Genomic DNA, 13979 nt, shown 5'->3' with positions numbered 1-13979 from the left:
TTGGTCGTCAGGGTCGAAATTGTATCAAAGTGACGAATATAATCTAGTCAGTAAGTTAGGTTTTGAAAACCCCGACGACTAATTACAAAATGGAACACAGGTAAAATAAATTTTTGACTATGTTAGTCGGTTTGATTTAGATTTTCATAATATGACGACTAATCGTATCTGTCAACTAGTCGTCAAAATTTGGGATGAATATCATGATGACCCTGTGAATATTAATTTCAGAGATGGAATCGTCACGATATTCATCCTAAGAAGATGACGTCCGAAATAAAAACTTGAAAAGTCGTCAAGGTCAATGAAGAGATACCCTGACGATTATAAAACTGCAAATCAACAATTTCAAATTTTTTTGACCTCGTTTGACATTCAAACAACAAAATAAAATATTAATCGCTAGGTTGGGAAAGAAAAGGGATTCATTTGAATTTGATAATAATAAGGGGCTACTTTTAATCAACCACTTTTTCTTGAGATTTAATGATAGAGAAAGGGAAGAAAACGATGGAAAATTAGAAGTAGTTGTTGTCAGTTGGGGAAGGAAAATGAACAATTTTGAGGTTGGGAAGAATAAGAATTTTGTAAGGGTAGCTAGGTATCTACTCCGTTTAAACACTCCTTAGCCTCTCAACCAGGTCCACTTAAATTTTTGTATACCCCTATGCCCTATCCGGCCAGTTTTCTGAAGTTTGTCTTTAATATATTTTGACATTTTTCTTTCTCAAAAACGTATGTGTAACTAGGAAAAAATTACAAAAATACTTTGGCACTAGGGGCGGCATGGTTTATTAGAGGGGCGGCAGTGTGATAATAGTGTCCCTCTAATTGGTTAGGAGGTGTCCAAATGATTTTGTAAATTGTCTAGATTACCCTCCCCATGTTTTAACCTAAATCAAAGCTAAATTGAAAATATGTTCTTTCTTCTTCTCTTCTCCTCCCATCAACCGTAACCTCCATTAAAACTCAAAATTTCATTGTCTTCGATTAATCGGCGATTCGAAAATTAATCAAGTATAATGACTTATATGAGGTATGTTATGAAAAATCCAGTTAGGGTTTAGTTTATTTTGTTCGATTGAAGTTTAATTTCTATCATAAATTAAGGTTTTAGGTGAAAATTGAAATTCAAATTTCCGGGTTTATGTGAGTTACGGTTGATTTTAACTCTATTATGAACCGTAACTGGATAATTTCATGTTGTTACGGTTGGTAATAGTTCAATTACCAACCGTATGTTCTTATATCTGAGAATTTTCTTCAGTTACGGTTGGTAACCATTTTTATTTACCAACCGTAGTATCGAGCATTTGGTTACCAACCGTAACTGAGTTACGGCTCGTATCGAGCATTTAGTTACCAACCGTAACTGGTTTTACAATTGGGTTTTCCCCAAATTTAACCAGTTACGGTTGGTAGTTCATCTTTTACGAACCGTAACTATGAATTACGGTTGGTTACGAGCAAAATGCCAACCGTAATTAGCTCTGAAAATGTAAGAAATTGAATTTTTTTACGTATTTGAGCAACAAAAAGCTAGTTGAGACTAATTTAGAAGTATACCTGGTCATTTTCAGGCATTGGGTTTTCACTTTGTTGGTTAATTTCTTCAATTGATTGAGATTGACCTTCACCTTGGGTTAAAACTTCTCTACCATCTCCATTTTTTTTAAAACTCTAAAATATGATTTTGTTTTGATTTTGAGTTAATATAAGTGAAATTAATCATTAACATTAACATTAAACTTGATTATCATTACTAAACTAGGTTATCAATTATGAGGGTTAATTTGTCATTTCCAGTTTTTTAATAAGGGACACCTTGAATGATCATGTAATGACCCTTTTTGTCCTATTAGAATACCGCCCTTCTAATAAACCATGCCGCCCCCGTAACGGGAACAAGCACATAAACAATCCCATAGATAACCCAACTCAAAGCCAAACCAGCCTGATCCAGCTCCAAAGTAGCAGAGAAGCAAACATTTGCAACCACAAACGTTACCTTAAATTCAAACTGACATAGAAACTTGCTAGGTACATCCCGTTAATCCTACTTATATACTGAATAAAAAATATAAGACAAACAAACAGTTGCCCTCAATAGTACCGCGGGCACCAGAAAAACCCCATTTTCATCACGGATTTTTTACACATAAACTTTTGTGCTTTTACAGTCCATGATTATCATTATCTGTTCATATTTCCATACGCCGAAGGTGGAGCAGTCGCCACAACCCCTGTGTCCCTTTCCATGTTCCCATGCCATCCTATATACATTACAAATCGATATTGATTAAGAATGCGAGATCTTATTCAGCCTCATAACTATAACTTCTGACAAATAGGATTATCAATAAAGAAAATGTTGGATAAGAATAAAAACTACATGTACTTACCTAATGGCACGTCAAAACCCTTGTTCTTGAGTTCTCTATATTCTTGGCATAAAGCACAAGGTGTGCAGCAAAAATGAGTTAGACAATCATTACAACTACTTCCCTCTAAATTGTACAATTGTCTGAATTTGGTGCGGTACATGCACGAATATATCCAAGAACAACCTGTGAAAACTCCTATTAGCGCATAAAGTGCCCCATTCGCTCCACAAGCTGCAGCAAAATACATACAACTTTTAAAACCACAGTCAACTGCTCCGGACAGTCTCGATAAAGAGAGAGGCACCTCGAATCTTTTTTTTTTTAATCTTTTTGGAACATGATTGTAGAAAAACGAACGATGAAAATATCTCGAGATAAAAAATACTAACATGAGGATCCTCTGTCAATGATCTCAGATGTCTGACCAAACGTAATGCATGGGCACCAACATGTCAAGCAACCTGTTTTACAGACATGCATGCATTAGTTAGCGATGTAAAACTGAAACAAATCGAAACAAGTATAGAAAATTACAAAGGATTTAAAGAATTACAATTGTTGCCATCATCAAAACAACCGCAAAGACCAGTAGACCAAGGGACCATGGGAGCATGGACCGGAACACCAGTGGCTATTGGTTTTTCTTGATCATATGAAGTCATTTCCAAGGTTCAAAAATTGAGAAGAGAGAGAGGGTTTTATGGTATGAATTGCTTGAAGAGGTAATGGTTGTTATGTTTTTATTTTTTCTCGTGCAGGTTTCGGGTTTATATAGGAAAATACTAAAGAAGTTTTAGTTTTAGTCGGCTGTTATAAATCCACTGATAACATCGAACAAAAGTCAAATAAAACCAACTTGTATATATATAATGGAATTTTGTCTACGGACTGTTCAAATGGAATTTTGTCTACGGACTGCTCAATAATTGGATTTGACTTTCAATTCCGCCGGCAATCAAAATCGGTGGTAATTTTCTATCAACAAGCCGTGTTTGACAAATAGAGAATCGAGTTGTTTGGCAAAAAAAAAATTCTTTTTCATACAGTGTTTACCTAAACAGCTCATATTCTCAATGGAAATTTCGATGATGGGAGGATGCGCTAGATATGCCATATAGAGAACTGCTTATTTGCAAGCATTTTGCATGACTATTCAATATTTCCCAGATTAAATAGTTCGGGAAATAGTCTACATTAACGGTGGTAAGTCTGATCTATGACGCCCCTCGCATTTGAAGAAGTTTAACTTGACTAGATGCCGTGTTAGGAGACTTGTTAATGTCCTAGGTTTATCCAATTTTTGTTTGCCGAAGCTGATAGGAAGTTTGTGGGATGTTTGACATTTTCGTCTACTCTTAAGAATCATAGTTAACTGAATGAACAAGTTTATATATAAGAAAGTCAAATTTGTTCGTTGGTAATCCTAACATGTTTACTAGCTAGTGACATTTGAACACGGCTTAAATAAACTGCTGCCCACAGTTCTAATGAACAACCCTGTACGGCACAATTATTTGCTTACAAATTAGAAAACAAAGATCGGCAACCATGACACGAGTAGAGATCGGCAACGTTATCAACATTGCTAATAACTGGTTATTCAAAAACATTCCTATTGCAGGTGAAAAGGAATGTTATCTTGCAAATTTTAAGTTGTGCTCAATTCTAATCCAATCTTTCAGGTAGTTGGCTAATATCTCTCATAATCGCAGCCCTGGCCCCTGGTGGTGCATACCTCCCACCAGGCCACCAACCTAATAATTTCGACAATAAAACTTGGATTGGGCCGGATTCCTGAAAGCAGTAACAGTTGTCCGAGTTTACTTTTACGCGATCAAAGACTTGTATATAATCACACCACTGCTAGGTTACAACAGCCTAGTTAACTATGAATATATCCAAGACTTCTGTTAAGTGAAAGTCTTGCAAATTTAACAGAAATCCCTAAGTCTATAAATGATAAATGCATAGTTCCTCTACGTTAGTGAAAATTTCATGGAAGCCCAAGATTACCTTGTATTACTACTAAATTTGGAACGATTTTTTGGGCACCATTGTTTTTTTTAGGGGACCATGATTTTTTCCTAACCGAACTAAGGTCTGATAATTTCGTAAAAAAAAATTCCTAGTCGAACAAAGATTCGGTTACCTCGCAATTTTTTTCTCCTAACCAAACTTTTTTCTGAAAACCTATATATTTATTTAATTTTTTTTTTGATTTAATCTTACACTAATCAATTATGTTAACTGATGATTCAACTAATCATTACACTAACTTAATTAAAAAAAGTAATTTTGATATTAAAATAAATATATGGATACAGAGTGACTTAGTTTTAACTCAAATATTTTTCTCAAGAAAAAAAAAATGATCCCAAAAAAAAACAATGTTGTCCAAAAAATCATTCTAAATTTGAGGAAAAATATATTAGGATAGCTCCACAGATACAGTCAAAATCATTCACTCGGTTGTCACTTTTATGACTCATGAGGATGACCATGGCCCGTGGTCCAGCCCTTAGTACATGAAATCTAATTGAACATGTTGGCAGTTGGCATCCAATTGGCCCCACAAAAGTTGGAAATTCCTTTCTATTAATTGATAAAGTAGCCGCCATGAGCCAACCAACTTCCATCGCCAATCACATAAAACGTACTACCTCCGTTCCACTATTAAATGACATACTTTATAATTAAATGTAGTTATAAAATAGGTCACTTAACAGTGGAATGGAGGGTGTAGTTTACAAGAATCAGAGAGATTACTTATACACGGAGCAAAAGTCTGAGGCAGGTGTAAGTTTTACAGAATTATATTGTATATTGTACCTGTCGGCTTGGAACAAGAATCCCCTCAGTTCACACTCATTCTAATTTTCCGCACAAGTAATAAATTCGGAAAACGGGTCATTTGTCCAAATATATTTTTAAAACATGGTTCTAATGAACGAGTGAAAATTATTATGGATGAAATGGACACCAAAAAAATAACAAGAATGAAACTGGATTCATATGGCTTAAACTTAATAAATAGTGAGGATGAAACTGGATGCATCCTGATGTAAATTAAAAATAAGAAAAAGTATTTGAAAATGGGTATGATGAAACTGTTTATATCCTGTCTATTTTTACATTCTCGTCCATTTAAACAGTATCAAATTTTACATGTCTTTTTCATCCAGGAATTATCATTATCAGGTTAATTGACCAATTTTGTGTAATATAAATAACCCGCGGAAGTTCACAGTATATGCTTAAACATCACATTTACTATGCAGCAGTGCGTGAGAAAAATACTAACATTTATGGTATAAAACCCCGCCCCAATGCTAATGCTTTGAGTGTGGGATAACATTCTTTTTGTCGGTTTTGCATTATATATAGGATAACAAGTTTTGTAATGAATATAGAGGGCCTAATTTGCCTGTTTTCAAGATGCATATTTATCGTTTTATCCAACAATCAGTGGCAAAATGGCAACCCTGTTTACGTAAAAAGATGGATATTGTCAATCCAAGCATGCCCTTTCGTATCTTTATCGTTCCATGCTTCCACATGCAGCAGGTGGAGTCAAAGCCACATTTCGCCCTCTGCCGCTTGTCATGTTACCATGCCATCCTAAATGTCGTATATCAATTCATTAATGGAAGATTGATAGAAAATGATGGAAAATATACAGATGAGAATTGGTATATGCACTTACCTAATGACATATCGAAACCCTTGTTCTTGAGTTCCCTATATTCTTGGCATAGGGCACAAGATTGGCAACAAAAATGAGTTAGGCAATCAGTGCAACAGTTCCCCTCTAAGTTGTAGGTTTTTCTGAATTTGGCACGGTACTGGCACGAATATATCCAAGTACAACCCAGAACCGCTATTAGGGTATACATTGTTCCGTTGCATCCACAAGCTGCAGGTCAAACACATTCAACTTTTAACACCATGGTGACTAGTCCAGTGGCCCGTATCATTCAATAAAGAAACAAAGATGTAACTGTATCATCATTATAATGGTTTGCGAGTAGAAATATCAACCATAACTAGATCTTGGTGTAACGTAATCTTACACGAGGATCCTCTATCGAGAATTTCGGATGTCCGACCAAACGTAATGCACGGGCACCAACATGTCAAGCAACCTGCAATAAAATAAATGTATGCGTCAATGATGACTCTGTCACGGCTTAAGTCTAGATGGATGCTTAGTTTCTCTGGTGCATGTTATTATGTTAATAATCCAGAATCCTTCTAATTAAACACCAAAATAACACAATTATCCTGATAAAAACGTGTAAGTGTACCCAGTAGAGTTTTCAGGGACTAAGAGTTCTAAGGAACTTACAACTGCTGCAGTCATCAAGACAACCGCAAAGGCCAGTAGACCAAGGAACTAGAGGCTGAGGCTGAGGTTGTGGCCGTGGTTGGTTCTGAAATGACATTGGGGATTTCTGGAACTGAGAGTCGACAATGGGGACACGAGGCGGTGGTGTAGAGTAAGACATTTCGAAGGATGCAGAGAGAGAGGATTGTTGTCTGAAGCGGGTTCGTTCTCGTTTTTCTGGTTGGGTACATATATAGAAGAAAATGTAGGACTTAGTCCAATGATCTCAGTTCAAATGAAGTATAAAATATCAGGAAATGGACTCGTTGCTTCCTTCGAAATTCATTTGGTCCCTCCAACACATAGTACCAAGAGAGCAACTGGTATAATAATCAAAATGAAGACAAAATTAGATCATTGACTTGACTTGATGACTTCTGCAAACCACTAGAGTCACCGTCAAGTCTCTATTGCATTATCAAGTTTAACAAATGGTTCGGATTAGGGGCCTCGGATTAGTTTACACCAATGGTGGCATCTCCAATCTAGGATCAGAAAACATGACGTGTTTTTCAGAAGTTTGAATTGTGTACACATATATCTCACTATCAGACACGTGTATATAAAAAGATACGTGGAAAGCATGCAGGCCAAAACATCAAAACATGATGCGCTATGAAACACCAAATAAACCCCGAGGAGTTACTTTATCGCATCCCCAAAAGAGAAGCTAGGATCAACGGTGGAGAGAAAGTTAGCTGACACGGACGTGACAGGGGCAGAAGACACTTGTCTGACACGAGCAGACCCCTCAACTACCCACATTAAACACTCTGAGCAGTGTACGTGTCGATCAACCTGTGGAACGAGCGAGGATGCCTCTGAAGGATCAAGGGGCAAACGCAGACCTTTGCGTGATAGACGCAAGGACACAAGAAGATAAAGTTCCAACGGTCATCAGAGAAGGGTCCCACATTCTAACCTTATAAATACCCCGTCTCCACCAAGAGGAAGGGGGATCGGAAGAATCAGGAATGGAAGGAGAGAGAGAGTTTGCAAGTGTAAGTTAATCATTTAGAAGAGAGAAACATGTAAACCCAAAAGTCATTCGACTATTCGTGTAACCGTGAAGAATATAGTAAAACAACAAACCCCGTGGACGTAGGCCTTAGTGCTGAACCACGTAAACCTTGGTCTTATTTACATTTCCGCACTTTATATTTATTTAGCCCCATGGATCTTTACTTATACGTTTTGTTTTCTTTGCTTGTACTTATATCCCGTGCGCAAACGCCTCGCATGGAGTTGTTAGATGAGGCTATGATAAACCCGAAGGTTTTGAGCCAATGAATCAACACTAGGATATCATCATCACAAATCTCCTTAGATGATGATGATTGATTGTGAGCATTCGAATCCCTTCGTGGTTTGCGTGTTCACAATTTGGCGCTAGAAACAGGGACTTCGTCCCGGTAAAAGATTTATCTTATCCTGTGATTTCATTTTAAGTTGGCATATGATTGCTCTGATTTATCATCTCGGACCGTATAGATCATTTGTTAACTGTATTGTATTAAAAACCCACCTTTTATCTTCGATAAGATTTATTGTTCTAATCCGCGGATTTACGATTTTCTTTAGATCTCATGCGAACCCGTCTCTCTGGGGGGTTTTTCGTAGTTTTTATACTAAGGATCTCCTTTAGTAAAACTTTAACCCGTATATTGTAACTTGCGTGTATTAATCCTCTCCTGGAAGAATGTATTTCGTCAACTAACCCGCTTCACGCGGATATTCCCGTTTTTCGTTTGAAATGCCTTATGCAGAAAAGACGTATTGTGAGTAAAGAAGGCGAGTTTCGGCGAGATTTCATTGTCAACAAAAGGACACGTGATGGAAAAGACGCAGGAAGCAGGAAAATCCAAAGCTTTGTCAAAAGAAACACCCAGGACAACCCCGGTCATTACCCGAAGCAAGCAGAAGGGAGATAAAGCTAAGATGACCAGTCAAAGGAAAGATACTGCGGAAATCACTTCACCTATGAACGCTAATTCAGTTGCAGCGGCGGCTCTCAGAGCAGCAGCGACAAAGTACGGTGCGGCTGCGGTAGTCCCGAAGGCTGCAGAGGCTAGCAATACTTGCGCCATGAATCAACTTAATCAACCAAGAGAAAGGGTGGATGAATCCAGAACATTCCAACCCGTGCACCTTCTAACTTTTGGAATGCCACCAACAAATGATCAAAATAAAACCATACCGGCGGCTCTAGCACCGCAGAGGGGCACTCACCCCAATTTGGAAATGCCAGCGACCGAAGCTGAACCCCTTCCACCTTTAGTGCAGACCATGGAGGAGGGCGGCACCATGGCTGTAGTAGCACGCGCTGGGACCCCCAATCAGGGGTCCAACCAATCACACCGACTGATGGCTGAGCTTGAGGAACTGAAGAAGAGCCAGCAGGTTTACGCAGATGCTGTAGCCCTGTTGGCCAGAGAAAATCAAGATTTAAAGGAGCGGATTGCTCTAAGCACGAAGACCAGCCAACAACTTGATGAAGCAAACTCCAAAGCACCAGAGCCAAACCGAGACTGTAGAGTCGTCATAGCGGCTAATGAAGACGCGACAAGGGGAAGTAGTGTATCTGACCCGGATTATGACGATGAAGAGTCAGACGGTAACGAACAGAAGAATTTAGGGCACCACCGCGCAATGGAAGAACTACGAGATGAGATGATGGCCGAGATCAGGCAATTAAAAAATAAACAAAGCGGGGGGAGGTTAGAAGAGGTCATGAGAGAAGCTAACTCCACGCCCTTAACTCATCGCTTGGCCAACACCCCTATTCCACTGAAATGCCGTGTCCCAACGTTCGAATGCTATGATGGATCCAGCGACCCTGCTGCACATATTCGGTACTACAACCGTATCTTAGCTAGATGAGGTCAGAACGACGCCGTACTCTGCAGATACTTCCCGTCAAGCCTGAAGGGATCAGCGTTATCATGGTTCGATAATCTGCCACCAAACTCTATCCACTCATGCGACCAACTCGCAGAGAAATTCTTAAGAACGTATATGTACAACAAGACTGTAAACACCGGAATGGATAAGCTCTTTTCACTATCGATTGGCTACAAGGAAACCACGAGGGAGTACACTAACAAATGGCACAAGATCTGCCTAGCCATAGGGAGCGTGGACCCAGTGGTAAGCATCAATTGCTACAAATGGGGCTTAGACCGAATGAGTCCCCTATTTGTTGAAATTCATGGGAGCGTGCCTAAGACAGAGGGAGATCTTCGAATAATTATCGAAAAGCACGCTCGACTTGAAGAAATTCAACGGGAAAACCCGAGGGCATATCCGCAGAGGTCTCACCGCACCAATTCAGCGGAACAAACCAATGGGGCCAAAAGGAGTTGCTCAGGGGAGAGACCTCACGAAGATAGGAAGGAACGAAGGGATGAACGAAGAGCAGGTGACCGAAAATTCGAAGATCAAGTTTACACGAAACTCAAAGCTAGCTATGCTCGTATCCTACGAGAGATCAAAGGGAGGGAAAACTTGGAGTGGCCATGGTCTAAGGGAAAGCAGCCCCCGAGATCCGAGAAGTCTAAAGATTACTGTGAATATCACTGTTTCAACGGACACCAGACCGAAAAGTGCAAGAACCTTAAAATAATGATCCAAAAATTAATTCATGCGGGAGAGCTCAAACATTACGTACGAAAGGATGTTACCGAGGATAGATCTAAGCGAACCAAACCAGTCCAACTTCCGGAAGGAAACCGAACAATCAACACCATCTCGTGTTCTGAAGCCACTGGACCCTCACTTACAGCGCAGATAGGAAAGAGGTTACGGAAGCAATTCGAAGACCGCTGCGAATTATATAAGGTCGATGGGATAGTGGTGGACGAACACGAAGAATGGATGGAATCTCCTATCACCTTCGATGCCGAGGATATCGAAGAAGATATGGAAGACCATAAAAATCCCTTGGTCCTAACACTACCAGTAGCTGGATGTAACCTCAAAAAGATCCTCATAGACGGGGGAAGCTCCGTAAACGTCCTATTTTACGATGCATTCAAACGGATGAAGCTCCATGATGAACAGTTAATGACCTCTTATCACACCATCTACGGATTCAATGGAGCAACCACGAAGCCCTTGGGAGACATCGTGTTTCAGGTTAACGCAGGGCCCATGAAACTGGAAACCCGATTCAGTGTGGTGGACACCCCTTCCCCCTACAACGCTATTATTGGACGAAAATGGATACATAAGCTCAAAGGAGTTGCGGCAACGTACCGCCAATATCTCAGATTTCCAACACCTGAGGGAGTAATGGAAATCAAGGGAGATCGGATCACTACGCGAGAGTGCCAGGCCACTCAGGATCATATCAACAACGAGCAAGAAGAGCAGCGAAAAATCCGAAGAGTAAAAAATCAAGAAACCGCGAAAGAGAAGGCCATAAACCTGTTCCTCAAGGAAACTACAGGGAAGGGCTTGACGAAAGATGATAATGTCCTAAGCACAGAAACAAGTACTTCAACAACCAGTGAAGAACAGAAACACGCTAAATAGCAATTAAAGAACGTCCCAGTCCTTCGGAAACCCGAAGCCTGTGTTCACACCAGTGGAGCCCGTAAAGGAAATCAACATAGGAACGGAAGAAAACCCGAAGATGATCAAAATCGGGACCATAATGGACGAAGGGAGGGAACATTCCTTAACCAAATTACTTAAGGAATACGCGGATGTGTTCGCCTGGAAGCTAGGATATATGCCGGGGATTGACCCAAAAGTAATCCAACATGAACTACGCATCAAACCGGGCACGCCCCCGTTCAGGCAGAAAATACGAAAAGTAGCTCCAGAGTATCATGAGGCAGTAGAAACAGAACTTTGGAAACTACTAGACGCAGGATTTATCAAGGAAGTCAAGTATCCTACCTGGATCTCCAACATGGTCATTGTTCCTAAGAAAAATGGAGGGGTTAGAATATGCATCGACTTTACTAATCTCAACAAGGCATGTCCAAAGGACAGCTATCCCCTGCCGAGCATAGATCAACTGGTTGAAGCAGTGGAAGGGTACGAAGAGCTGTCGTTCATGGACGGATATTCTGGTTACAACCAAGTAGCCCTGGCAGAAGAAGATCAGCCACACACAGCGTTCTACACCCCACATGGCCTTTATTGCTATACTAGAATGCCTTTCGGACTTCGAAACGCAGGGGCAACATACCAAAGGATGGTCGATGCTATCTTCAAGCCATGGATTGGAGGAACCCTAGAAGTCTACGTTGACGACATGCTCGTCAAAAGAAAGCTGCGTAAAGATCACCACCAGGACCTGAGGAATATCTTCGAAGCAATGAGACAGCATCACATGAAAGTGAATCCGGAGAAATGTACTTTCGGTGTCACCTCGGGGAAGTTCCTCGGGTATCTGGTAACAAAAAGGGGCATCGAGGTAGACCCAGCAAAGATTCAAGCCATAGTAGAGATGCCGTCCCCAAAGAATTTAAAGGAAGTGCAGAAGCTCAATGGATCTATAGCAGCGTTGGGCAGATTTATTGCACGTTCTTCAGACAAATGCAAACATTTCTTCAATATTCTCAAAAAAGGGAGCAGGTTCGAATGGACCGCTGAATGCGAGGAAGCATTCCAAAAAATCAAAGAACACCTAGCCTCAATCCCGATCCTGCAGAAGCCAGACCCGGACGAGGTTTTGGCACTATACATAGCAGCAACAGAGGACGCAGTCAGCGCGGTATTAGTCAAAACCAATACAAAGATAGAACAACCTATCTATTACGTCAGCAAGACCCTCAATTCTGCGGAAATAAATTATACTAAAATTGAACAACTCATCCTCGCACTGGTATGGGCTACCCAAAAACTGAGAACCTACTTCCTAACTCACCTCGTCAGGGTCCCATGCAAAGCACCATTGGAAGCAGTCCTCAAAAGCACGGGAAAAGTGGGCCGAATAGCCAAATGGAACACCCATCTGGATCAATTCAACATCATTCATGAAATTCAACATTCTCGGAAGTCCCAAGTTCTGGCGGATTTCTTAGCAGACCTCCCCCTTGACAACGACAAAGAGATTAAGGGAATACCAGAAGCCGAGGAAGAAAACAAGGATCCAATGGATATCCTCGAACCTGCGAGTCAAAGACAATGGGAAGTCTTCGTCGACGGATCCAAAAATAAGGAAGGAGCAGGAATAGGCATTGTAATTATAACCTCAACTGGAGAAAGGATTATACAGGCACTTAGATTGGAATTCAAAGAGCATACCAACAACATTGTTGAATACGAAGCTGTCGTACACGCCCTCCGTATAATAATAGAGATGGGGGTAACCGATGTAAGGCTGATAAGTGATTCGCATCTTGTCATACGGCAAATAGGGCTCGAGTATAATGTGTACGATGACACCCTCTCAGCTTACATGGCCTTGGTCCAAACATTGGCATCACAAATCCCGAACATTAAGTTCCGGAACTTATGCAGAAGGGACCTCAGGCACGCGGATGCCCTAGCATATATATCATCCATACTGAGGGATAAAAATGTCGAAGCTATTAAAATAGCAAGGGTATACGAGCCTTTGATTGCATCTCAATTCTCCTTCGCTACCAATCAAGATACAGTGGAAGAAAATATCGAAGACCAGGTAGGAGAAGACATCCATAATGACTTTGACGAAGAGGATATCCTGTCAAGAGCAAATCAAGACGAAGACTTCAGCAACGAAGATGAATGGAGAGTGACAATCCATGCCTTTCTCGAAAAAGGAAGCTTACCTGCGGATCAGAAACAAGCTAGGAAGATACTCTCCAAAGTGGGAAGATATGATCTTCGGGACGGGGTCCTGTACAAGAAATCCTTCCTTGGACCATTACTACGTTGCTTGTCCCGGAAAGAGGGGCATCGAATTCTAAATGATATCCATTATGGTGACGCGGGGAATCATAGCGGAATGAGATCACTAGCTGACAAAGCAAAAACGCAAGGATATTACTGGCCGACAATGATACAGGATGCCGCGAGGATGTCCCGACGATGTGAAGAATGTCAGCGCTTCGAAAAAAAGATCCACGCGCCGGCGACAATATTAAACTCCGTCGATAGCCCGTGGCCATTTGAAAAATGGGGAGTAGACATCGCCGGGCCTTTCATCGAAGGATCAGGGAAAAGACGATTTTTGATAGTAGCCACGGATTACTTCAGTAAATGGGTGGAGGCTA

General features: G+C 40.6%; 2 protein-coding genes across 2 annotated transcripts; both read right to left on the bottom strand.

Annotated features, from left to right (window-relative positions):
• Nucleotides 1-1875: 1875 nt before the first annotated feature.
• Nucleotides 1876-3121, bottom strand: LOC113275587 (cell number regulator 2-like). Its single transcript, XM_026525121.1, has 4 exons — nucleotides 2938-3121; nucleotides 2774-2845; nucleotides 2403-2615; nucleotides 1876-2273 (listed from the first exon to the last, which is right to left on the bottom strand). The coding sequence occupies exons 1-4, from the start codon at nucleotides 3044-3046 to the stop codon at nucleotides 2194-2196; spliced, it is 474 nt and encodes a 157-aa protein (XP_026380906.1). The 5' UTR covers nucleotides 3047-3121; the 3' UTR covers nucleotides 1876-2193.
• A 2520-nt stretch (nucleotides 3122-5641) lies between these two features.
• Nucleotides 5642-6941, bottom strand: LOC113275586 (protein PLANT CADMIUM RESISTANCE 2-like). The gene is made up of 4 exons (XM_026525120.1): nucleotides 6730-6941; nucleotides 6455-6526; nucleotides 6088-6297; nucleotides 5642-6002 (listed from the first exon to the last, which is right to left on the bottom strand). Exons 1-4 carry the CDS (start codon nucleotides 6887-6889, stop codon nucleotides 5920-5922), a joined length of 525 nt encoding a protein of 174 aa, XP_026380905.1. The 5' UTR covers nucleotides 6890-6941; the 3' UTR covers nucleotides 5642-5919.
• Between the last annotated feature and the right edge of the window lie 7038 nt (nucleotides 6942-13979).

Source organism: Papaver somniferum, chromosome 4, assembly GCF_003573695.1.
Source record: "Papaver somniferum cultivar HN1 chromosome 4, ASM357369v1, whole genome shotgun sequence".
Lineage (NCBI taxonomy): Eukaryota > Viridiplantae > Streptophyta > Magnoliopsida > Ranunculales > Papaveraceae > Papaver > Papaver somniferum.
The sequence above is the reverse complement of the archived record's forward strand: the minus strand, read 5'-3'. Positions and strand labels throughout refer to the sequence as shown.

Excerpts from the sequence above, each read along its gene's own strand:
- LOC113275587 (XM_026525121.1), bottom strand. The coding sequence starts at position 3,046 with ATGACTTCATATGATCAAGAAAAACCAATAGCCACTGGTGTTCCGGTC. Across the intron at positions 2,846-2,937 it reads TTTTGATGATGGCAACAATT|GTTGCTTGACATGTTGGTGC; the intron begins GTAATTCTTTAA and ends TCTGTAAAACAG. Across the intron at positions 2,274-2,402 it reads GGGTTTTGACGTGCCATTAG|GATGGCATGGGAACATGGAA; the intron begins GTAAGTACATGT and ends TAATGTATATAG.
- LOC113275586 (XM_026525120.1), bottom strand. The coding sequence starts at position 6,889 with ATGTCTTACTCTACACCACCGCCTCGTGTCCCCATTGTCGACTCTCAG. Across the intron at positions 6,527-6,729 it reads TCTTGATGACTGCAGCAGTT|GTTGCTTGACATGTTGGTGC; the intron begins GTAAGTTCCTTA and ends ATTTTATTGCAG. Across the intron at positions 6,298-6,454 it reads TCTCGATAGAGGATCCTCGT|CTTGTGGATGCAACGGAACA; the intron begins GTAAGATTACGT and ends TTTGACCTGCAG.